Source organism: Leucoraja erinacea, chromosome 7 (genome assembly GCF_028641065.1).
Source record: "Leucoraja erinacea ecotype New England chromosome 7, Leri_hhj_1, whole genome shotgun sequence".
In the NCBI taxonomy this organism is placed as follows: domain Eukaryota; kingdom Metazoa; phylum Chordata; class Chondrichthyes; order Rajiformes; family Rajidae; genus Leucoraja; species Leucoraja erinaceus.
In genome coordinates this window covers 55881404-55907851 of record NC_073383.1, presented here as the reverse complement: position 1 = coordinate 55907851, position 26448 = coordinate 55881404, and the positions used below count along the sequence as shown (strand labels likewise).

Genomic DNA, 26448 nt, shown 5'->3' with positions numbered 1-26448 from the left:
GGGGGGTGTGGGGGGGAGGAAGAGGGTTGTGTGGGGAGGGGGGGGTGTGTGGCGGGGAGGAGTGTATGTGGGCGGGAGGGGTGTAGGAGGGGGGAGAAGGGATGTGGGAGGGGGGTTGTTTGGGGGAGGGTGTGTGTAGGGGGGTGTGTGTAGGGGGGGTTGACCGGGCGGAGAGGTTGTGGGGGTGGGGGTTGTGTGGGTGGGGGGGGGTTGTGTGGGTGTGGGGGGGGTTGGTGGGTGGAGAGGGGTCTGTGGCCGGGTGGGGAGTGGGCTGTGTGGGCGGGGGGAGTGGGCTCGGAGAAAAGACTGGGGAAGAGCCATGGGGAGCGGGGGGTATCATGGAGGAGGGGGGGGAGGAACCAGAGAGGGGACCGGAGGGGGAGTGGCTGGAATTGGCGGTGCAATGGAGGCTCACAGCAGGCGCTGGTCATTCTCCTCTGCCAGGATTAGAGTCTCTGCTTTCTGTTTGACGACATCTCCGACTCCGGGCTGGGCTGGGTCTCCGACGCTGGGCTGGGTCTCCCACGCTGGGCTGGGCTGGGTTGGGTCTCCGACACTGGGCTGCTGCTTGGGTCCCTCCGAAAGTCTGGTTGAAAACCTCCACCGGCCTTCCTCAGCTTTTAAGCCAGTAAAAACGCGATGACGCGATGGATTCAAGTTTCTGGATCATTGGGACCTCTTTTGGGGAAGGTGCGACCTGTACAGAAAGGACGGGTTGCACTTGAACTCGAGGGGGACCAATATCCTGGCGGGGAGATTTGCAAAGGCTATTGGGGAGACTTTAAACTACTATGATTGAGGGGAGGGACTCAAATTGAGAAAGCTAGCAGTCTGTGTGAGGCAGGAGGCAGAGAATGGTAGCACTCTGACCCAAAATGTAGGGGAGAGAGAAGAAAAAGAGAATAAGAGAGGGTGGGTTTCTTAAATGTGTATATTTTAATGCTAGGAGCATTGTAAGAAAGGTGGATGAACTTAGAGCCTGGATTGACACCTGGAAGTATGATGTTGTGGCGATCAGTGAAACGTGGTTGCAGGAGGGCTGTGATTGGAAACTAAATATTCCAGGATTTTGTTGCTTCAGGTGTGATAGAATTGGAGGGGCAAGAGGTGGAGGTGTTGCATTGCTTATCAGAGAAGATATTACAGCAGTGCTTTGGCAGGATAGATTAGAGGGCTCGTCTAGGGAGGCTATTTGGGTGGAACTGAGAAATAGGAAAGGGGTAGCAACACTTATAGGGGTGTATTATAGACCGCCAAATGGGGAGCGAGAATTGGAAGAGCAAATATGTAAGGAGATTGCAGATATTAGTAGTAAGCACAAGGTAGTGATTGTGGGAGATTTCAATTTTCCACACATAGACTGGGAAACACATTCTGTAAATGGGCTGGATGGGTTGGAGTTTGTAAAATGTGTGCAGGATCGTTTTTTGCAGCAATACATAGAAGTACCTACTAGAGAAGGGGCGGTGCTGGACCTCCTGTTAGGAAATGAGACGGGTCAGGTGGCAGAGGTATGCGTTGGGGAACAGTTCGGGACCAGTGATCACAATACCATTAGTTTCAATATAATTATGGAGAGGGTCAGAACTGGACCTCGGGTTGAGATTTTTGATTGGAGAAAGGCTAACTTTGAGTAGATGCGAAAGGATTTAAAAGGAGTAAATTGGGACAGTTTGTTTTATGGGAAAGATGTGGAAGAGAAATGGAGGACATTTAAAGGTGAAATTTTAAGAGTACAGAATCTTTATGTCCCTGTTCGGTTGAAAGGAAATAGTAAAAATTGGAAAGAGCCATGGTTTTCAAGGGAAATTGGACACTTGGTTTGGAAAAAGAGAGAGATCTACAATAATTATAGGCAGCATGGAGTAAATGAGGTGCTTGAGGAGTATAAAGAATGTAAAAGTCTACAGAGAGATTTATGCCAGTTGGAAGAGTGGGCTGAAAGATGGCAGATGGCGTTTAATGGTGATAAGTGTGAGGTGCTACATCTTGGCAGGGCAAATCAAAATGGGACGTACATGGTAAATGGTAGGGAATTGAAGAATGCAGGTGAACAGAGGGATCTGGGAATAACTGTGCATAGTTCCCTGAAAGTGGAATCTCATGTAGATAGGATGGTAAAGAAAGCTTTTGGTGTGCTGGCCTTTATAAATCAGAGCATTGAGTATAGAAGTTGGGATGTAATGTTAAAATTGTACAAGGCACTGGTGAGGCCAATTCTGGAGTATGGTATACAAATTTGGTCGCCAAATTATAGGAAGTATGTCAACAAAATAGAGCGAGTACAGAGGAGATTTACTAGAATGTTGCCTGGGTTTCAGCAACTAAATTACAGAGAAAGGTTGAACAAGTTAGGGATTTATTCTTTGGAGCGCAGAAGGTTAAGGGGGGACTTGATAGAGGTCTTTAAAATGATGAGAGGGATAGACAGAGTTGACGTGGATAAGCTATTCCCACTGAGAGTAGGGAAGATTCAAACAAGGAGGACATGACTTGAGAATTAAGGGACAGAAGTTTAGGGGTAACATGAGGGGGAACTTCTTTACTCAGAGAATGGTGGCTGTGTGAAATGAGCTTCCAGTGAAGGTGGTGGAGGCAGGTTCGTTTTTATCATTTAAAAATAAATTGGATAATATGGACGGGAAAGGAATGGAGGGTTATGGTCTGAGCGCATGTATATGGGACTAGGGGAGAATACGTGTTCGGCACGGACTAGAAGGGTCGAGATGGCCTGTTTCTGTGCTGTAATTGTTATATGGTTATATGGACGCAGGAAGGAGCGGACTGTCCCGGAGAGTGACGGGGGAAGAAACTAATCCGCGCGGAGCTGACTGGCAGGAGAGGAGATCGATCTGTGTGCGTGCGTTTTTTATGATTTTTAAACCTTGCTATCTTTTACGACAATCAACCGATCAGAACGAAACTTGGTGGACTCACAGCACAGGAGAACGGCGAGTAAACTGGCGCAAAATTGTACTGCTATCGCAAACCGTTTTTGCGCCAATAGAAAGACCGCCAAACCGGACGATAACATGATCAGAGTTTTAGTTATGTACCAGACCAAGTGGAAACCCGTTGGGTCTGATCCCCCAACGCACCCGTCCCCTACCCGTAGCCCCCACGGGAGGCGTGGGAGGCAGAGAGGGAGCGGGAGGGGTCAAAGATGGAGTGGGGGGGCAGAGAGGGAGGGTGGTAGAGTTTGAGGGGTGGGGGGGGCGCGTCGTCACAGGGGAGGGCTGGTTCTCGAACGCAATACTCCCTCGCTGCGGCAGGGAGGGAGTGTTCTGGGGGGTGATGTCACTGGTAGCGCGAGCAAGAAGACAGCGGGGTTTTTTCAGGTTTTTTGAACATTCTCATTAATAACTCGAGAAATAAAGCATTTTTCAGATAAGGCGATTTTGGACTCCAGGGGGAAAATCTCTACCGGAATATGTAAAAATTTGACCATTAGCGTGTCGTTTTTTTGTGAAGATGTGATTACACACAAACAAATAAATACACACACACACATCCAAGATCAGAGTTTTATAGTTATAAGGATATGATAAATTGTGGAGAGCAAAATGACTGGTTGCATCGTGGCCTGGTTCAGAAATTCAAACGCTGAAGAACGAAAGTAGCTGCAGGAAATGGTGGATGTTGCCTGGCCATCACTGAAATGGCTCCCCATCATCGAAAGGTTCTGCAGAAAGTGCTGACTCAGGAAGGCAACTAATATCATTAAAGACCCACAACAGCCAGATCAGGCTCACATCTCACTGCACCATGTAGGAAGAAGGTGCAAGAGGCTGAGAATCATTCCCTCTAGGTTCAAGGACAGCTTTCTATTAATCATCAGATTCTTGAACCACTTACCTCAGCACCGAAGTACTGTGGACGTTTTTTTAAGGTTGCATTACATCGGCTTTCACTGTTGTGGTCTGGTTGCCTCTAATAACTGATAGTTTATTGCATATGGTGTGTTTATTTGTGTGCTGTTACATTAATTTGCCAGTGAGCAAGAATTTCATTTATCCTATTTATCCTGGTGTATATGACAATTAATATGACTTGACGTTTGACATCTCTCTTAGAAGCTAAATCTTTTTTTTTTAAATAAGATGTCACCAATGTATTTGTTCTGAGTGTCATGAATTTTTTGAATTCCCTTTAACTGGAGATGAATGCCAAGTCTCTAAATTATGGCTGCCCCAGTGCATGTAAGAGTTCTGTTCTAAGAATTGTCTAAGTCTTATTTTCCCCCTTTTCCATTGTAAATGCGAAATGTCTGCTTCCTATAGTTAGCCAAATCGTACTGCTCTGCATACACATCCTATAATTTCATTTCGTCAAATATTCACCCTAACTCTACCCATAATTATATATATATATTTTAATGTTTATATGGTGAATACTTTGACTCTCTAACGTTAAATCAGCAGTTTTGGGTAATTGACTTTCCAGTTCTATCACAATTATCCAGTTCGGTTGAAAGGTTCTCAACCTACAAAGTTAGTTTTCCTTTCCCACTACACATGCTCATTCATCTGCTTTTATTTTGCCTGTAAAACCTGGCACCATCACCATTTAGTCTCGTTGTTTCCATTTTATCACAGATATTCTCTTTGTTCTCCCCACCATCACCTCCACTCCACACCTTGAAGCATTATTGACCTGATTTTTTTTTCTGACAAAAACGCTTCAACCCAAAACGTTAACCCTTCCTTTTTTCACTGATCCTGACCAACCTGCTGTGTATTTACGTTACATTGTTTCTTTTCCAAAAATATTGTTTAAGCAGTATCATTTGTTAATTTTTTTAAATATGTAAATCTGCCTTGGACTAAATTGAACAAAATGTAGAAATTTCCACCTACATAATTTCCTTAATTTAATTTTATTCCCATCTAGCAAACGTTAGGCAAGTGTCTACATTGCTTTATCAAAGTTGCAGCTTTAATATTGACCTAAAGGATTCAATTGTAATCACATTAATCAGTATGTATTTTTTTGTTGATAGCTGTGACCCCTGTGAATATCGTACTTTTTCATGAATAAAATCAAAACGAGCGTACAACAGTGGCCAGGGTGATAAAATTGTGATTTTGAAAGTGCCCATTATAAATGTGCAAAGAAAGTTGTGATGATAATTAGAATGCTAACAAGTAATATTTAAAATATTAATTGGTATTTTGCTTGGCAGCTAGTATTATAATTCAAGTTTGAAGTACAGTACATTCAGTACTTGTTCTCAATGGAACATCTTGTGAAAAAATAACACTTAAAACACTTTAACCAGAAATATTATCTATTAAAGCCTTGCAGTTCTCGGACGAATGTGAAGACTTGAGTTACCACAACAACCAAAATGCATAGTTTGAGAAAGGCAGCCGTTTTGGTGCAAATGGTGAATTCAACCTAAAATTGTCGAACAAGTATTGGAGAAGTAGGTCATCTGGCCCTTAGAGTGTGCCCTGCCATTCATCAAGATCATGATGACTGTTCTTGTACCTCAGTGCCTCTTTTCAACATGACCTCAATGATTCCTTTAGTGCCTAGAAATTATCCATCTCTGTTATGAATGAACAACAGTTCAGATCAGAGAATTTTAACGGTTTGTCATCCTCCGAGGGAAGAACTTATTTTCTAATGTCGATCGTAAATGGCTTTTTAATTCTCAAACTGCGTTGCTTGTTCCTGGTCAGGGGAAACAAATTACTCTTTTGTATTTATTAATAGTAATTTCCTTCATTTCTCACATGATATTGTACTTGCACACAAAACATTTAAGTTTTTTTTAAATTCTGAATAGGATGACAAGAAAATATAATTATTGTAGTAAAGCCATTGACTGGTTGCTAACACCAACAAATTAAAAGGGATTTCTATATTGGATTTTTAATATTGCTCTTGCAGTGCCACTATTGGTTGGCTGTGGTATTTAACATAATGCTTCAATTTGCAGGTTTATCCTTTGTTAATTCAGTCTGAATTACACGAAATCAGCACAAACATTAAATTGGAAAAAAATTAAGCATATATATTTTAAAATTATTTTGAAGCTACGTATTTTTACTCTGGGGCATGTATTCCTGTCACTTGCTTTTTGCCATTATGATTTTCTGTGTCCATATTTTTCCTGTTAATATTGGCAAATATCAATTCTATTGCCTTCGCATGGTGATAATCTGGTACCCTTTTCTATTGCCCCATGCAGCTGATAGTCCTTGGGTTTTGCATCCATGAGATCTGAATCCACAGCAGTGTTTATATTGGCCTTCTCTCTTCAACTCACCTGCTGAGTACTTCCAACATTTTCAGGTCCTAATGTAAAAAGAGGATCTCTTGCTCAAAGTCAATTATGTCACTTTTTCTGTCTTTTCCTGTCAGTTTAGCCTAAATTCATTATTTGTTCCTGCAGTTCTTAGAAAGCTACGTCGATTGGCGCAAAAACATATTTGCCCAACATAAATATGCAGGTATTTATAATGTGAATAAAATTTGGAATTTAAAAACATGTTGCTGTTGAGTAAGGAATTGTATTGGCCCTACTAAACATCAAATTTGAACAAAAATTGATCTCTCAAGAATATAGCTGTTGCACCACATTTCTAATTTAACAAATATGTGAAATGACGCTGTATTTGTCTGTTTTCTATATAGGATTTAATATTCTTGGAACAATGCTCCTGGAATTGTAGAAGGTGGGATGAAAACAGGATCACTAGGTTAAATTTCAACAGTGGCCTATTAACTCGAACCATGGGGGAGCGATTAACTTAATTCAACAGATGTTTGAGCACCAAGATATTATTCTAAAAGGTTATAGCGAAGATCGGGAAATATCTGGTTAAAAATGTAGAATTTGATCGGATCTTAAAGACATACCCCAAACCTTGCATTTTGAATCAATGTGTATGCAGTGGCTAACAAGTTGCACATGAATAGACCCATGAAGCAAGTGATAACTTTTTAAATATTTCCAACTTGTTTTTGTTAGTGCAGTAATGCAGTTGTTGAAATCGTGAAATGTTGAAGTGGAGGTAGCGGAGAGCTCAAAATCCCTCTGTGTAAAATCACCAACAATTTGTCCTTGTCCAGGCATAATCGATGCTACATCTAAAAAAGCACACCAATGCTATTCTCAGAAGGCTATGGAAATCTGCAATGTCTCCAATGACTTTTGTGGCAACAGACACACTATAGAAAACATTCTAATGGGATGCATCACACCTTGGCATCGCTACTGCCCTGCCCAAGATTGTAAGAAACTGCGGAGAGTTGAGTTATGAATACAGCCCTGTCCATCACGCAAACCAACCTCTCTCTTTCCCCCTCCACACAAACTCCATTTATACTTCACATTGTCTCGGGGAGGAGGTCAGCATATGAAAGCCGATTCATACACTACTTATTCACTCCTCCCATTGAACAGATATTAAAGCTTGAAAGCATGCACCACCAGATTCAAGAACGGCTTCTTTCCCACTGTCATCAGACTCTGGAATGGACTTTAGATATGCTGCAGATTAATTCATGATCTCTTAATCTACCTCGATGTGGCTCTTGCACTTTTAAAAATCTACTCTTTCTCTATCTCCAGCACTGTATGCTGCATTCTGTTTCCTTGCACTGTCCTAATGTAATTATTTATGATATGACTTGCCTGGACAGCATGCAATTTCTTTTACTGTATCTCTGTACACGTGACAATAATAAATACTTCAACCAAAAAAAAGATGTCCTTTATTCTTTTGGCATTGCTTTATCTATGAGGAATCTTTATTCAGCAATCAATCATGCACAACTTTCTACAATGCTTCACCAGTCATCCAGACGCTTGCTAATGCAGCCAATGTGTTATCACCATTGGCCTTTATCAGAATCATTTTCTTATTAGAATGGTTGCTGCAATTGCAAGTTGGATAAATTAACAACATAATAGCAAATGATCTAATAATATAGTGACATGGTTATAAGATGGTTAAAGTTGAGAACTAAATCTTCCAGGGTATTCAACACTAAGGCAAGCTAGGCAAAACTGAAAGGAACATCAGATTAGCACTGTTGGGAAAGTAGCATACACTAGTGCTCAGGATTAGCTCGCAGGAACAAGAGCGTGAATAAAATCTTTGTAAAAGGGTCTTGTAAGTATATGGATAGAGAGGCTTGTTACTAAAAATTGTGCTTGTTCAACAACTTAGCATAAGCCTCTTCCCTATCCATTGCTGCATGCTGCTGTAATCAGCTGGCATAAATCACTGCCCTCTACAGCAAGGGCATAACCCATGGCTATGTAGAGAGCCTGCTTATTAGGTCTGGGGAAGGGTCTCAACCCAAAACATCACCCATTCCTTTTTTCCAGCGATTCTGCCTCTCCAGCCTGACTCCAGCTTTTTTTCTCTATCTTCCATGTAAAGCAGCATCTGCAGTTCCTTCCTACACATATGGGGTCTGGTGTTGGACAGGCCAGGAATAATATTGTTTGGCACCACAGCAAAATCTCCAGGGTCAGAAGAGCTGGAAACAGCAGCTCACTTTGCATTCAACAGAAGAAAACAGTTTGGGGGATGGAAGACCTCCCTCGGATTAGGAAGGGCATCAAAGGAAATGTGAATCAAAGGAAAAAAAAATTGGTCAGGAGAATGGGGTTGAGAGGTAAAAATGGATCAGCCATGATTGAATAGCAGAGTAGACTTGTGGTTTTATGGATTTGGATAGTCTACCAATACATGGAGTAGCTGCTGCTTGCTTCCAGAAAGGATGTGCACTCGACATGTCAGCCTCAATACTACCTGAGCTTGACATCATAGAAATGGCCCACCTAACACCAATGCTTGTATGCATACTGAGCATTGGGACAATTAATTACTGGGGAAATTCAGGGGAACGCAATGGTTCACAGCAGAGTCCTGGCACAGCAGCACACCGTATTTGCAGGGGGGGGTGGGGTGTGAGGAGGCAAGTTCCCTGGCCAAGCAGTGCTCATGTTGGGTTGCCAGTGCTGTCCAAGCAGACTTGGTGTTCAAATTACATGGGTGTCATGTATCTGAGTGTTGGGATTGAAGGACCAGGAGTGCTATAGAATCAGCACCTTTCAATATAGCACTCAGTGCAATATCACTGTAGTTACAATGGATTTTGGCTCATCAAATCATCGTACATAATTGGAATCTGTTTTAATAGAACAAAGTGGCAGGGAGGCAGATCACGGGCAATGATGAGATGGATTTCGGCATATTTCCAATTTTTCACAGACTTCGACTGATCCACCATTAAAAATATACTGTTGGATTGCAACACAGCTTGGTTTTGGTTCAGCTCTGCCCACTGCAAGAAATTGCAGAGGGTTGTGAATGTTGCTTAGTCCATCGCACAGTCCAGACTCCGCATCATTGACTCCTTGTCGAGTCATGTATCACCTTAATAAATGCTAGGATGTTCTGGTGTAACTGTTACATATTCATTCTCTTATCAAACTTGTCAGCTTCACCTTATCTACATGTTGCAAACCCCAGCCCAAGGAGTATTTTGTGCACAGCATATCAGACATGGGGCTTTACATTGCCACTTTACACACACTGATTAGACTGCACCTGGAGTATTGTATGCAGTTCAGATCACCGCATGATGTGAAGGATGTGACTGAGCTGGAGCGGAGATTGACAAGGATGTTGCCAGGATTTGAGGACTCTAGCTATGGGAAGAATTTCGACCCAGTGCTGCAGCTAGAACAGTGGGCCTTTATGGCAACGTTAAGATTCTATTGTTAATAATATCGGACTTGAATCACACAACCTGGTGCCAGAAACTTGGCGACTCTTGGGTACTGTCTCAGTGTTACCTACTGTTCTTGTACTCTTGCACTAAAATATAATAGTGCCTATAGTAAGATGTTTTTCTGAACTGTAAGCAAAAAGAGAATTTCAGTGTACGTAGGTACATATGCCAATAAAGTACCATTGAACCCATTGATCTACACTTCCCGCTGCCTTAGAAAAGCAGCCGACATATTCAAAGACATCACTCCTGGTTATTCCTGCTTCTTCCGTTCCCATGTAATGGCAGGAGGTTTCGTAGGCTTTAAAGTGCACACCACCAGACTCTGGAACAGCTTCTTCCCCTCTGTTATCAGGTTTCTGAATGGTCCTTCCATAAGCCAGGGTACTGTCAGAGTTGCCTCTATCCCATTGCGGACATTGTGGACTTTGTCTGGAACTGGTGTGCTACAATGCGAAGAACTATATTCTGTACTCTATCTTTCCCTTTGCTTTGCCTATTGTTCTCGAGTTTGGTTTAATTGTATTTATGTAAAGTATCATTCAATTTGGTTGGGTAGCACGGTACACATGACAATAATAAACCTAAACCGAGAAGTTGATTATTCGCATAAGAATAGTCAAAAGGCACAGTATAAATTGTAGTCCTTAAAATGGGGATACAGTAATTGTGGTGGGAAATAAATGTACATTTAGATAAGGCAAATCAAGTCATGAAACAATGTGTAAAGATGAACTTCTAAAATGTGTGTGAGATGAATTTCTAGATGAGTATGTTGAGGAACCAATTAAGAAATGGGCTATGTTAGGTCACGTGCTATGCATCAAGAATGGGTTCATTAATAATCTTGTTACAAATGGTCCTCTTGGGAAGAGTAAAGAATTTTGCATTCAATTTGAAAGTGGCATAGTTTAATTTAGCCAAAGGAAGCAAGATATTGGGGACACTTTGTCTGCAGAAGATTGCAAACTGCATTAAAAGCTGTGGGGGATGGGCAATGGCTAACATTCACGGAACATGTGATTCATACCAAAGAAAAAGTAGTCCAACCAGGAATTGCAGGAAAAAAATTAAAAGTAGCGTTAAAGCAAAAAGCTTGTAAAGTTGCCAGAAAGATACAATAAGCATAGGTGATGTTTCGGGTTGGGATCCTTCTTCAGAACCTGTTTGTTATGTTAATGATATTGCGTTTCTTATTACTTTATTTTGAGATGTTTCATTCAGATTGACTTTGTAGATGTGTGATTAGAAGAAAAATAGTTCTGAGTTAGTTCCATTTATTGTTTTTCTTTTTTTTTAATATAGGTGTATGATTGCAGATGAGGTGAGTTTATTTATGAAATTTTATCCCTAAATTGATTGTTGCAATTAAAACCCGAGTATCTGTGTAAGGAATGATAACATTGTCTGACCTTCTTTAGTTTGAAAAAAGGCAAGATGAAAAACTTTAAATACACAGGTAAAGGAACAAATCAGAACAATGTACAGAAAAATGACCAGAGTCGTGGGATATAATGTTCCGCAGCACAATTATGAATCCTGATTCTGTACAAGCAAAATGAACCTCGCTTCACATTCACCTCATCCACCATGGATGTAGCATCTACCTTCTCCAATATGTACTGCAGTTACTCACCAAGATTACTTCAGCAGCACCTATCAAACCCCCATCTTCCACTATCTACAAGGAAAAATAATAATAATAATACATTTTATTTATGGGTGCCTTTCAAGAGTCTCAAGGACACCTTACAAAAATTTAGCAAGTAGAGGAAAAACATGTAAGCGGAATGAAATAAATAGTAGAGACATGAATAGTACACAAATTAAAGCCAGAATTCAATTCAAAACACAATATGAGGCAATTCAAGCACAGATGAAAAGGGAGGGGGACGTGGGGCTATGGATAGGCAGAGGTGAAGAGATGGGTCTTGAGGCGGGACTGGAAGATGGTGAGGGACACGGAATTGCGGATCAGTTGGGGGAGGGAGTTCCAGAGCCTGGGAGCTGCCCTGGAGAAGGCTCTGTCCCCAAAACTGCGGAGGTTGGATTTGTGGATGGAGAGGAGACCAGCTGATGTGGATCTGAGGGACCGTGAGGGTTGGTAGGGGGAGAGGAGGTCAGTGAGATATGGGGGGGCAGATGGTGGAGGGCTTTGTAGGTGAGGACCAGGATTTTGTAGGTGATCCGGTGGGAGATGGGAAGCCAGTGAAGTTGTTTGAGGACCGGAGTGATGTGATGCCAGGATTTGTTGTGGGTGATGAGTCGAGCGGCTGCGTTCTGGACCAGTTGGAGTCGGTTGATGTAGGTGGAGCTGATGCTAAGGAGAAGTGAGTTGCAGTAGTCCAGTCGGGAGGAGATGAAGGCATGGATGAGTCTTTCAGCAGCGGGAGGTGTGAGAGAGGGTCTGATTTTGGCGATGTTGCGGAGGTGAAAGTGAAAATGTAGAAATGATGCCACTACATGAAAGTTTCCCCCCAATTCACAAAGCATGCTGACTTGCAAATTTATCATTATCATTTCATTGTCCTTGTACCCTTAACTGGTGCACTGAATCAAAATGCAAGATTCAAATTAGAATATTTTTGAAATATGATCTGTTTTGCCAAAATTACCATAACAAATTCAAGTTCAAGTTGCAAACTTAACGCTCATCTTGAAGTGAATTCCTATATATTTAATACATCTTTGTCAGCAGAGTAAATTAAGGTAATGCCTTCTAAAAATGATCATGCTGAAAAACTGATACATCGTCAAGGCACCTTTTTCAGAATATTGGACAGCTAAATATTAAATATTGCAAGTGGGAGTAAATTCCATGATGGTGGCCTTTAATGTCTACCCCATTAAGCAAATTATTTCCAGCCATTTCACTATCAATGATGGATGCCTGGTTATGAAAATTCTAACTTGCAGTATCTCAGACAATAACTAACACTTCATTTTCTAGTGGTATATTTCATCGGTTAAATCCAAATTGTGAATAGAATAACCAAGGTTATATACTTTTTTCACCAACAGATGGGCCTGGGGAAAACTATTCAAGCAATTTCAATATCCTACTTGTATAAGAAGGAATGGCCTCTGCTGATAGTTGTTCCATCATCACTCAAGTATCCCTGGATCGAGGAAATAGAAAAATGGATCACTGATCTGAATCCTGATGATATTAATCTCATTGAGTCTAAAAACGATATTGGGTGAGGTTTAGCAATTTTCAGATCAATAAATAAGATTAATTGTTTAGCTAATTATGGGCGGCACAGTGGTGCAGTGGGAGATTTGCTGCCTTGCAGCGCTGGAGACCCGGGTTCGATCCCGACCACGGGTGCTGTCTGTATGGAGTTTGTAATTTCTCCCCGTGACCCCGTGGGTTTGCTCCGAGATCTTCGGTTTCCTCCCACACTCCAACAAGGTACAGGTATGTAGGTTAATTGGCTTGGTGTATGTGTAAATTGTCCCTAGTGTATGTAGGATAGTGTTAATGTGCGGGGATCGGTGGTCGGTGCGGATTCGGTAAGCCGAAGGGCATGTTTCCGTGCTGTATCTCTAAATTAAACTGAACTATATTACAATGAATATGGTTTAACAACTATCCTCTCATTTCTATCACCTGATATCATTGCTGTGTTTTGTCTGCATCTCAATTTATGCCTTGAGTCAGGTAACAGTCAGGTTGGTCAAGACAAAAACCTTAAGGACCATTTAACAGCAGGAGAGAATCAATTTGTGTTTGCTAGACTCAAGTCTGTAGAGCAAAAGTGATGGGTTGAAAGATAACAGTTTTCAATGGCAGAAATGTTGAGAACAAACAGAAACAGATTAAATTATTGACAAAAGAATTGAAGGCAATACAAAGAACAAAATCGCAGAAGGTGGTGGTGATTTGTGAAGCAAGTGTGACTACGTTTGGTGGAAGCAATTTGAAGGATTCTTTTCAGAAAAGGAATTGGATAAGCGCGACGGTTTAACAAAAATGCAGGGCTATGAGGATATAGTTTGGCAGGAGACAAGCTGGATTGTGCTAATGCTAACATTCACAAGAATAATAGCCCGACTGGTGTCTTTGATGTGGTGTGATTTTTGGAGACAACTTGTTCCCTCTACCCGCCATCCTCTGTGTGGAAAAACCTACGCTTAGATCGCTTTAATTTAATTTTTCTCTCTTCTTAAACCTATGTCCTCTAGTTTTAGACTCTTCTATTTTGGGGGAAAAGATTGCGACTATCCACCCTATCTATGCTCCTCATAGTTTTATAAACCTTTATAAGATCATTCCTCATCCATGTGGATCACTCCTCCTATGCTCCATTGAGTTCTTCCAGCGACTTGTTCATTACTCCAATGTGATCTGTGATCTATTGTGATAGTTTAATTGACCTTAAGTGGGTAGCAGTAGAATCAGGCAAGTGAAAGAGAAAAAGGGAGGTCATTGGAGAAAGTTAATCATTCAGCTGCTGCCACCCTTGGCATTTCAGATCACAAAAGCCGGTGCTTTTGTGATCTGAAATGCCAAGGGTGGCAGCAGCTTTCCAGGTCCCTAAAAAAAGTTTTTTTTTTAAACTAATAACCTTCAATATGGTAGGTAGACTCAAGGAATTGCAGATGCGGTTTACAAATAAAGACAAAATGCTAGAGTAATTCAGCAGGTCCCCACCATCTCTGGAGGATGAGGTTGAGACCCTTGAAGGTACACAAAAATGCTGGAGAAACTCAGCGGGTGCAGCAGCATCTATGGAGCGAAGGAAATAGGCGACGTTTCAGGCCAAAACCCTTCTTCAGACTCTTGAGACTATTGAGACCCTTGAGACTGGATGTAGTAGTAGGAAGAGAGGTGGGGGTGGGATAAAGCCTGGTTAGTGATAGTGGATACAGGTGAAGGTTTTTTTTCATTGGCAGATGGTTGGACAAAGGCCAGAGAAGATAAAGACACTAAATATGAGATAATGAACTATGGACAGAAAAGGTGTGAAAAGTGAAGCCAGAGGAAGGAATGTAGGTTGAAGGGATGGGAGAAAGAGAAATTAGTGCACATCCAGGTGGGACACATGAGATGTTTGTAGATTACTCAGCTAAAATTGGGGAATGCACCACCATTTGCTTGGCTTTGTCCACTCTCAATCTCCCATCTCCCTTCCAGCTTTCTCCCCCCTACTATAGCGACCTGACCCAAAACGTTGCCTAATGCCCTATGGTTCTCCTTGGTTCTTTAACACACACCATTGCGAACAGTTTATATTTATCATCTCTATACCTTTTGTAATTGTGCACACATAGAACAGGAGAGGCTATGTAGAGATCTGTTCAGAGGAAAACAACTCTAGTTTCTCCAGTCCATACACATAACTGAAGTCTCCTGTTCCTGGAATTAGGCCAGATGAAGGACCCTGACTCAACACGGCTGTCCGTTTCCCTCCACAGATGTTACCTGACCTGCTAAGTTCCTCCAACTACTTGTAATTAATCTACCATAATGTTTTTGAGATATCAAGTCAAGTCGAGTTTAGAGTCAAGTTTATTATCAAATGCACAAGAATCTCTAAACAGAAAGACCTCAAAAAAATAAGACATGTACATAACACAATTAGAAATAAATCCATGGTAGTCCAGCAGTTGGTTCATAGTGTTCCTTTGTTAAAATAAGATTAGGGTTGTGCAGGTCAGTTCAAAAAGCTGATGGTTGTAGGAAAATAACTGTTCCTCAACCTGGTGGTGTGGGACTTAATGCTTCTGTACCGTCTGTCTAATGATAGCAGCAAGAGGAGGGTATGGCTCAGATGGTGGCAATCTTTTAGGATAGATGCAAACTTCCTGAAGCAATGCCTCCTTCAGATGCTTTCAATGGTGGGGAAGGTTGTGCCTGTGATTAACCTGGTTGTGTCCACCATTCTCTGCAGCCTCTTGTGTTCCTGTGCTTTAGAATTGCCATACCATGATGTAGTCAGTCAAGATACTTTCTACAGTGCATATGTAGAAGTGTGTTAGAGTATTCAGTGCCATGCCAAATCTCCTTAAACTTTTATGAGCAAATTGAGCGGAAACCCAAAGTATCACAAGGACATGTGCAAATTCCACACACATCACCCCAGGTCAGGACTGAACCTGACTCACTGGAACTGAGCAGCAGTAAGTCTTAAGTATTTGATGATAGCAATATTTGAACACTGTACCCAAGGCTGAATTGTTATTCTCTTTATTTTAGTTTAATTTGGAGTTACTTTCTAGTTGATCTAGTTATGATCTTTCTCTGGAATTTCAGCCTTAGTACAGTGCCTACCCGTGCTTTGATATCAAATGTTCATCTTAAACAAGATCTGGAACACTATGCTATCTCCTAAACAATGAATGAGTTCCAGTGAATGTCCTATTCTTGTTATTCACAACACATTATTATTAGTGCATGGGGTAAATTGTAAAACACAAAGCATGATATATTTATTTTTCTTCGCGTATTTAGAAATACCTTTTTTTTTGGAGGGGTAGAATTGAAATTGTTGCCATTACAACAGGTGAACCGTGACAATCTGCAGACATTGAGTCATGTCCTGAATGGTGGAATATGGAATGAAATCCAATCATAGTAACTTTTTTACACATAGAGAGAAGTGACATATCTAACTTTACAGAATAAACTTTGACCTTGGATGAATTACTGTTCCATGGTTTGTTGTATAGAGATATGTTGTTCAAAATGCTACTGTCCATAATAATTTTTTGATCTATAATTTCAATTATTTTTATCTTGTGCAGGAGAATTCCAGCCAGCAAGGTTACAATTCTCAGTTATGGCCTTTTGACAAGTGATGCACAGACCTTAATAGATGCGTTGTACAATCAACATTTTCAAGTTGTTATAGTTGATGAATCCCACTACATAAAGTCACGTAATGCAGCCCGAAGCACAATTTTGGGGCCCGTTATACAAAAAGCTGCTAGAGCAGTCCTTTTGACAGGAACTCCTGCACTTAGTCGCCCTGAAGAGGTGAGCCCTTTTATAATTTTAATAAAATTATAATTTTATAATTTTGATTACATTTTAAAGGAGGATACAAAGACACAAGGTCTGCAGAAAGCAAACCAACTCGGTGAAATGCAAACTAAGACTACTAAACTAAATATTTTAAAGTTGCTACAATACAATAACATTTTTGTAACATTGTCACTAACCTTCATAGTAATTGCAGAACACTTGAACCACTGTGTTTGTACTACCACTCCGTAAACCATTCTGTTAACAGAAATCTTCACTTACAGAATTCACAAATCACTACCCAGATATGCTCATGCAGAATTTGTGTACACAGGACGGTGGGGTAAATAAAGTACATTTTTTCCAGCCCATGTACAGGCAGGTGACTTGGCTTTACACTATAGAAAATTGTGATGTTGTCCATTTTCTAAGAACACAGCTTCCCATAAAGAGGAGTCGCCTGTCGTGTTTTGGTCGTTTCACTCCATCTATCCGTCTTTTTTTAAGCCTAATGTTAACTAACGTATTTGTTTAAATTCTTTTAGCTACATTTTGGATCTTATTTCTGAGTTTATGTTATCTGTGAACACTACGTATCAGTGGTCCTGATCACAGAACTTAAATGCAGTTATTAGTGTACATGTTGATCCTCAAGTCATTTACAGTAAAGTGAAAGTTCACTGATAAGGGCAAGTCCCCAAGACACTATTGTCTCATTATAATGCCAGCCTTGTTATTTTGAAATGTTTGATGCACAATATGCAGAAAAAGTTAACAACTTTATTAGTTATAACTAAAGCAAAAGTGATCAGATTTTTAAAAATTATGTTATTTATATAAATAGGTTAACTAAAGATTTTGAATGTGCTTGCATTTTTGTGTCTACTTTCCTTGGCTACTCTGATGGATTCAGTCTAGCTGCATATATCCCACACTTGATCCTTTCATTCAGCAGTTGTGCCACATATCTGACATACACTCAGGCATGACGACAGACAGATACAAACACATGCAGAGATGCTTCCTGAATTACACTTTTAAGATTTGTCGAGAGTGATAAGTGCACCATTTCTGTGAAAAAAACCCACCTTCCATTGCTGGAACCTAAGGAATATGAACAAGAGTGCGTCATTGAGGCTTCCTTGAGCATGGAGCTGAACAATTGATCTGAACTCTTAAGTGAAACTGAAGATTATGGATGAAATATTTGTCTAAGGCATTTTTGCAGACTCCAATTGAGTCACAAGTCCCATTTTAAAATTATTCTCATTTTGGGTGTTCCTCTTGATTGCCAGAACAAAGCTATTTCTCACGTATTATGCACTATTGTACAGCTAAAATATGATGAATGCAAGGTATTTTTTGCACAAGCTTTGGTTTGAAGAAGCATAATGAGGAGTGCAGTTATTAGTGGCCGATTAAGAAAAGGGGAGATGCAACGAGACCTGGGTGTCATGGTACACCAGTCATTGAAAGTAGGCGTGCAGGTGCAGCAGGCAGTGAAGAAAGCGAATGGTGTGTTAGCATTCATAGCCAAAGGATTTGAGTATAAGAGCAGGGAGGTTGTACAGGTCTTGGTGAGACCACACCTGGAGTATTGTGTACAGTTTTGGTCTCCTAATCTGAGGAAAGACATTCTTGCCATTGAGGGAGCACAGAGAAGGTTCACCAGACTGATTCCTGGGATGGCAGGACTTTCACATGAAGAAAGACTGGATAGACTCGGCTTGTACTCGCTAGAATTTAGAAGATTGAGGGGGGATCTTATAGAAACTTACAAAATTCTTAAGGGGTTGGACAGGCTAGATGCAGGAAGATTATTCCCAATGTTGGGGAAGTCCAGAACAAGGGGTCACAGTTTAAGGATAAGGGGGAAGTCTTTTAGGACCGAGATGAGAAAATCATTTTTTAAACAGAGAGTGGTGAATCTGTGAAATTCTCTGCCACAGAAGATAGTTGAGGCCAGTTCATTGGCTATATTTAAGAGGAAGTTGGATGTGGCCCTTGTGGCTAAAGGGATCAGGGGGTATGGAGAGAAGGCAGGTACAGGATACTGAGTTGGATGATCAGCCATGATCATATTGAATGGTGGTGCAGGCTCGAAGGGCCGAATGGCCTACTCCTGCACCTATTTTCTATGTTTCTAGTGTAAAATGTTATTTAGGGTCGTATAGCATGGAAACAAGGCCCAATTCATCCATGCCAACAATGGTTCATTGGTTCTTTATTGTCACGTTTGCACAACCACAGATGCACAGTCACCATAATGTTGGTGCAGTTTGGTGTATGTGACAAATAAATTTGAACTTGAACTTATCCAGTCCAGAACTATTTGGCTTGGAGCATACCATATTAATCCCTTGTGCGCAAACTTTAACTTTGAATTTGCTTCAAAGGAGGATCTTGGCCATTCCTATCTGGAATTACCTGTTCTTAAATAAAATACACTTTCCCATTCTTAAAAGACACTTACATCACATTATGGCATGGGAAAGGAGATTATCCCCCTTGAATTATTTGTTGCCTGATCCAATTATTCAAACTTTTGTCACAGCTTAAGTTTTCAATTCTCCATTTATCTAAATGCAAAAGGATATAAATTGTATTTAATTTGCCTGTGTTGACCTAGGTTCCTGTGAAATAAAATGATCTCACCTATTTTCAATTTGGTCAGACATGTTTTCTGGGTGACTGATCATTTGGAATTGGACCACTGATAGCTTGAAAGTCTCCAGTGTAGCAGTTTATATACATTTCTCTCCTTGCTATTTTTACTTAAATATTTCTTTAGCTTTTCATGCAGATTAATGCACTACATCCAAGAAAATTTGGAACTTGGACCGACTATGCTAAAAAGTATTGCAATGCTCATCTTAGGTAAGGAATTGAATTGTGAATATTATTTCCGATTCGTCAAAACTTTTAATTTGGTAAGTGTCTTTGGAATCTGAAATAAAAACAGAAAATGCAGAAAACATTCAGCAGGGCAGACAGCATTTGTGAAAGAGAAACAATGTTAGTGTTTTAGATCGATGACTTTACATCAGAACTCTTCTTTGAAATGTTGTCCAGGTCCCGCTGCATACTAAAATATCAGAATTTTGCTTAATGCTGAACAATCTTAATTTATGTCAAATTTATTCAATTCACTCTGAAAAGCCGCAGTGGAACTTGTATCCAGTGCATTTCAGATTCCAAGGACATGCTGCACAGAAGAGTTCTTGTTGTTCTTAATTCTCTTAGTTTCCAATGGAACAGTCTCCATCAATATCTATTTTATGCTTTGTGCTTTTATGATAAGTCTATTATATAGCATCTTATCAAAAGCCTTAAAGGAGACCATTATAAGAGATCTAAAGAGGATCTGAAGAAAATTTTCTTTACGTTCACGTTATAGGAGTAGAGTTAGGCCATTCGGCCCATTGAGTCTACTCTGCCATTCAATCATGCTGATCTCTGCCTCCTAATCCCATTTTCCTGCTTATCCGCATAACCCTTGACACCCGTTGTAATCAAGAATTTGTCTATCTCTGCCTTAAAAATATCCACTGACGGCCTCCACAGCTCTCTGTGGCAATGAGTTCTACAGATTAACTACCCTCTGACTAAAGAAGTTTCTCCTCACCTACTTTCTAAAATAGCACCCTTTAATTCTGAGGCTATGACCTCTGGTACCAGACTCCCACCAGTGGAAACATCCTTTCCACATCCACTCTATCTATGCCTTTCATTATTCTGTAAGTTTCAATGAGATCCCACCTCAACCTTCTACACTCCAGTGAGTGCTGTCATACGCTCATCATACACTAACCCACTCATTCCTGGAATAATTCTCGTAAACCTCCTCTGGACCCTCTCCAGAGCCAGCACATCCATCCTCAGATATGGGGCCCAGATTTGCTCAGAATACTCAAAATGCGGTCTGACCAGCGCTTTATAGAGCCTCAGCATTACATCTCTGTTTTTGTATTCCAGTCTTCTTGATATAAATGCTAGCATTGAATTTGCCTTCCTTACTACTGATTTGACTTGCAAATTAACTTTTTGGGAGTCCTGCACCAGCACGTCAAAGTCCCTTTCTGAATTCGCTTTTGATTTAGAAAATAATCAACGTCTTTATTCTTATTACCAAAATGCATGACTCTGCACTTTGCTATACTGAATTTCATCTGCCATTTCTCTGCCCACTCTCCTAACCTGTCCAAGTCCTCTGCAGCATCCTTGCTTCCTCTACACTGCCTGCCCCTCCACCTATCTTAGCATCTTACCCAGAGAGTGATTGGAATCTGTCTGAGGGAGTGGTGGAGGCAAACAATCTCACACCATTTAGTCTTTAGTCAAGCTCTTGAATTGCATAGATATAGAACTCTACAGGCCAAGTGCTTGTGAATGTGCTTAGTATAATTGGTTACTCAATGTTCCATTTCGATATGGTGAACCAAAGGGCCTGTTTCTGTATGGTGCTACTCAACCATACTCAACTGATATACTATAGAACATAGAACAGTACAGCACAGGAACAAATCCTTTAGCCCAAGATGTCTGCCAAACATGATGCCAAATTAAACTAATCCCTTCTGCCTGCACTTGATCCATATCACTTCATCCCCTGCACCTTTTCCTGCATTTTCATGTTCCTGTCCAAAAGGCTCTTAAATGCCAGTATGACAACCAAATATGCTGCCCACTTTGTCTCAGCTATCTCCTTATTCACTATTTCTTTGGAAACACTCTTCCTTAATGAAGATTGATGCAAAGTGCTCATTCAGTACTTTAACCATATCTGCAGTATCCATGTGCAAGTTCCATTTTTGTCTTTAGTCAGCCTTGTTCCTCCACATGCTGCCCTTTTTACTATTTATATGCCTACTGTTGAAATTTGAACCTGGGCGTCTGCATGCGTTTGTAAATAACGTGTTCAAGTCATTTTGTTTGCTGTGTAAAATGAGAAAACTTTATGCTATTTCAACTGGAATGCAAAACAGATATTTTGGCAAAAGAGCTCAGTTGGATTGTAAAGGAGCCTCCAATTTAGATGAACTTCACCAACGTCTGAGCAACATAATGATCCGAAGAATGAAGGCTGACGTTCTGCCCCAGCTGCCTCCAAAAATCCGGCAACAAATTCCCTTTGATTTGTCAAAGAATTCTGCAAAGGTGAGAGTTTTGTCTACTTGGGTCATCTTTGAATATTTAATTTGGAAATTAATTGTTAACTTCTCCCGCTAACATTGTGAAAATTAATATTTTTATGCTCTGATTCCAAGCAGAGCAAGGAATGTATTGCCAGTATGTCAAGTCCCTTGGGACTGATGCTGTGCGTAGTTGCTAAGTAACCTCATACATTTTACTGAGATTGCAGATTTAAAGGTGCACAACCAGCTTTATAAATGAAAAGCATTGAATTCTTGTAAAAAAATAATTTAATGATTGCACATGCTAGAACGCTGGATTTTTTAAAACAGAACATTTTAACATTTTAAAATTTTCAGTGATTTAAATCTCTCTCTGCCTTTTATTCTGGTGGCCTCTTGCCTTTATGCCTGCATGGCTTTTTCTAAATTTAGCTTATGATCTCTCACTCTGGCTCACACTTGTTCTGTACTCTCTTTGTCTTCTCTCACTCCACACCAGACATGAGCCTCGTCCTCTCCCTAATCGAACTACGTCTTGAATCTCCCTCAATTCCTTGGCTTACTCAGTAATACTCCTTTGACAGAGAAAATAAAAACTGGTGCTTCCAGGATACATTGTCACTTCATGGCTTGTTTGCAGTGCTGCAGCAAATCATCTTGCGCAGCATAATGTTAGGTTTTTTTTTTCTCCCGTTAACTTGAACAGGTTTGCATTTGCTGAAATCAGGAACTGATTTAATTGTGCTTTACAAGTTCTTTAAGATTTTTGCCCTGTCTCTACAAGCTTGATGTTTGTTAAAATCTTTGTCTGTGATAAGCATACATTTCTACTTGTAATAAGTTCTACCCTTTTAATATTTCTGATTTTAACATTATTTCATGTTAACTACATCTGGCTTTGTCGTTTGAAATGTAAACTATAATATTTTTTAAGATTGATATTGGAATTTTTCAATTGTAATACAAGGTAAGTCCATCAGCCAAAATTCCTTGCTTAATTTTGCCTAATAGTGTGATGGACAGAAGGCATAACAGTAAAAGAATCTTTAAATAGTTATATTCTAAAAGCTGCAGCAGATCTTCATAAACCATTCTACCCATTGAGTCTGATCCACCATTTGATCATGGCTGATCTATTTTTCCCTCTCAACCCCATTCTCCTGCCTTCTCCCTGTAACCTTTGATGCCCTAATTAATTATCTATCAATCTCTGTTTTAAAAATACCCAATGACGGTCTCCACAGCCGTCTGTGGCAATGAATTCCACAGATTCACCACCCTCTGGCTAAAAAAATCCTCTTCTTCTCCCTTCTAAAGGTATGTTGTTTTATTCTGAGGCTGTGCTTCTGATCCTAGATTCCCAATAGTGGAAACATCTTTTCCATATCCACTCTATCCAGGTCTTTCATTATTCGGTAAGTTTCAATGAGATCCTTCAAAATTCCAGCAAGTACAGTCAGAGCCATTAAACAGGTTAACACAATCATCCCGGGACTATTCTTGTAAACTTCCTCTGGTCCTTCTCCAATGCGAGCACAACTGTCCACAAATATCAGGCCCAAAACTGCTCACAATATTCCAAGTACACTGCAGCTTGGCATTCAATACCATCATCCCCTCCAAGCTGGTTTCGCGAGGAGGTGTGGTGTTGCGGAGCTCCCATCCAAACGCAAAAACTAGTGAGTTTATTCATCTTTTGGAATTCGGAGGAGGTACAGCAGTACATTAGCATCTCTGTGTATCGCTGCAGAAATCTGTTTTAAAAGTTTCTACGTGATTTGGGGCTGCGAGCAGTAATATAAACAAACTGTGCAGCTCCCACTACTGTGGCTGGTAACCTGCCAGGAAACTGTGGCGCACCAAAAGGGGGAGAAAAGCTTTCTGGACTTTTACACCTGCATTCGGAACAACCCCCCCTTACTGCCTCGTTGTTGCATACCGAGCCGGTCTAGCTTTCGTGTGGTGTGGGAGGTTTTCTGCACCGTCTCAAACCTCAGCCTTGGAAACGAGCTGACGGAACCTCCTTTCTCTCGGAAAGACCGGTGGAGATAGGAGGCTTCCAACAACAACGACTGCAAGCAAATCCCTTTTGTTGCTGCAGGAGCATCGAAGGCCAGTGGGGATTGCCTGCAAAAGTCTACAGCTCGCCAGGGAACGCAGGAAAGCCGAGATAGACGGGCAAAGAGGTGGTGACGCAGCTGTTTGGGTGCCGCCATTATCGACATTCGAGGCAACATCACTCGCCTCCCTCCCTCAAACTGTTCCATGTTTGTTTTTTGAGTGTGGACTCGTGCCATTTGGACTGTCTGTGTCTGTCTGGCATTTTGTTTAAGTGCTTGGTTTAAATTGCAGCGCCTGATACCATGCAGGGTAAGTGTTCTTGGGGATCGGGGCCTTCCAGGAGCTATGCAAAGCCAGCCTCTTCAGCTGCTTCGGCTGCTCCTCGGGGCCCGGTTCCCCATGAGGAACCCGCCTTTCGAGCATGGGATAAGATACTACATGCCCCCGCAGATGAACCTGGAGGACTGCGTGGCTGCCGTGGCGGCCAAGCCCACAGGCGTCCTGTACATGGGCAAGATGTTTGGGAAGGCCATGTCTTCCTCTAGTCCGTTGAGGGGGTGAACGTGGCCATGTGTAAAGGGGTCACAATGGGGGGGGAGTGTTGTTGCTGGTCGAGCCCTTAGTGTCCATGGCGGAGCAGGTGGTGCTGTCCAATGTTCCGCCCTGCATCACAAACGAGGCCCTCCTTCCCCACCTTCACACCCTGGGGAAGGTACTCATAGACATCACCCCGATATCCCAGGGGTTCCGCAGGAAGGAGCTGCGACACGTTCTTTCCCTCAAGCGCCAGCTGACCATGATGCTGGACCAGGAGGAGGCAGTTGACGGGCGCTTTTGTGTCCAGCAGGATGGGTGGAATTACACCATCTTCTGGACATCGGAGCGCCCAAGGTGCCATGCCTGTAAGGAAGTGGGACATATTCGAGCGCGGGTGGGGAGGGTCAAAAGAAGGGGGGGTAAGGTGGCAAAGAAGGTGAAACACCTGGGGAACAAAACCCCCTGAGACAAGAACGTTCCACCCATCCCGTCACCTCCCATTAGTGAGTCCGCAAGCCCCATAATCCAGGTGAGGGCAGAAGGGATCGGGCGGGAGCCTCAAACGAAGATTGCTCAGGCAACCCTAGAGTCTGTGAGCTCCTCCATCTTGAAAAAAAGGAGGAATCTCTCTAAGGATGAGCAGAAGGAAGATGAACGGGAATCCTCCAGGGGGGAGGGGAGTACTGTGGCGGAGGAAGACTCCCACCCTCTGGTTCGGGCCCCGGTTCCATACTCTGGAGGGGATTCTGGGGTGGGTGGCGATGGGAACCACTCAGGTGATATGGAGCAGGGGGAGATTCCTGTTGGGGAGGGAGACCTGCATCATGCACCCGAGGAAGCCCAGGAGCAACCCACCCAGGACGAGACGCAGAGCACACCTCTGGAGTTAGACTGTAGGCGTGGAGGGGTAGGGTAAACAAACCCTTCTCCCCCTCAGGACCTGGCTCCAGATGGACTCCCTGAGTCTGGTGCACCAGAGTTCACTCTGAGGTGGAGGAGAGACCGGCGGGTGGGGAAGAGGCAACTGCCGCACAGGGTGGGGCGAGAGTATCGAGCACTAAGGGTTTGTCCGGGGATGGTGATGGTGATGGTGTGGAAGGGGACTGCTTGGACAATGAGTCAATGGATGTTATCACTCCCCCCGATGCCACCCCGCTCATTCCAGTGGAAGAAAACGGCGAGTTCATCATGGCCATCGAGGGAGCCCAACATCGGCCTAGACTGGCCTCCCTGTGGTGGCCAAACTTACAAGGGCTCACCGGCTCGCTGAACCTCATCCTCAAAAGGAGGGGAAGGGGCAAGGGGTGACGGAGGTGAAGGGGAATGACCAGCGTCAGCTCGTCCTTGGATGACCTGGAAAAGGACGCCTAGGCCAGGAGCAGCGTTCATCCTGCTGAGGGTCGAGGGACCAGTAGAGTGTCCCTTGTAGCCAAGATCTGGAGGTAAAACGCACCGCCACTCTACCTGGGGTCCCTAGGGGGAGGAGCAGCTCTGCTGTCAGTGACCAGGGGACTTGTGAGTGGATATAGTCTACTCCTGACATAGCGAACACCAGAGCCAGTTACAACAAAAAAAAGGCAGCAGGAGGCCTCTCCGCAGGTTTAACCATCTCTCAAACCTGAGGGATGGGAAATATGCGGTGAGCTTCCTGCTGGAAACCCACACCATCCCAGGAGACGAGTCCACCTGGCTCCTGGAATGGGGTGGTGAGGTCTTCATGAGCCACCTCAGCTTTTTGCTCATGTAAATGAAGGTAGTAATGTTTAGTATTTTGTTGCATATCCTTTGCATGCAATGACTGCTTGAAGTCTGCAATTCATGGACATCGCCAGTTGTTGGGTGTCTTCTCTGATGATGCTCTGCCAGGCCTGTATTGCAGCCATGCTTGTTTTGGGGGCTAGTCCCCTTCAGTTTTCTCTTCAGCATATAAAAGGCATGCTTAATTGGGTTCAGATCGGGTGATTGACTTGGTCACTCAAGAATTGA

At 42.1% G+C, this 26448-nt stretch overlaps 1 protein-coding gene across 1 annotated transcript in view; it reads left to right on the top strand.

Moving 5' to 3' along the window:
- zranb3 (zinc finger, RAN-binding domain containing 3) overlaps positions 1–26448 on the top strand; it is a 105252-nt gene that overhangs the window by 29053 nt on the left and 49751 nt on the right. The window contains exons 3-7 of the mRNA XM_055638627.1: positions 11065–11083; positions 12781–12959; positions 16510–16741; positions 19521–19606; positions 21715–21886. Coding sequence (XP_055494602.1) covers positions 11065–11083; positions 12781–12959; positions 16510–16741; positions 19521–19606; positions 21715–21886 — 688 coding nt within the window. The remainder of the gene's footprint in view (positions 1–11064; positions 11084–12780; positions 12960–16509; positions 16742–19520; positions 19607–21714; positions 21887–26448) is intronic.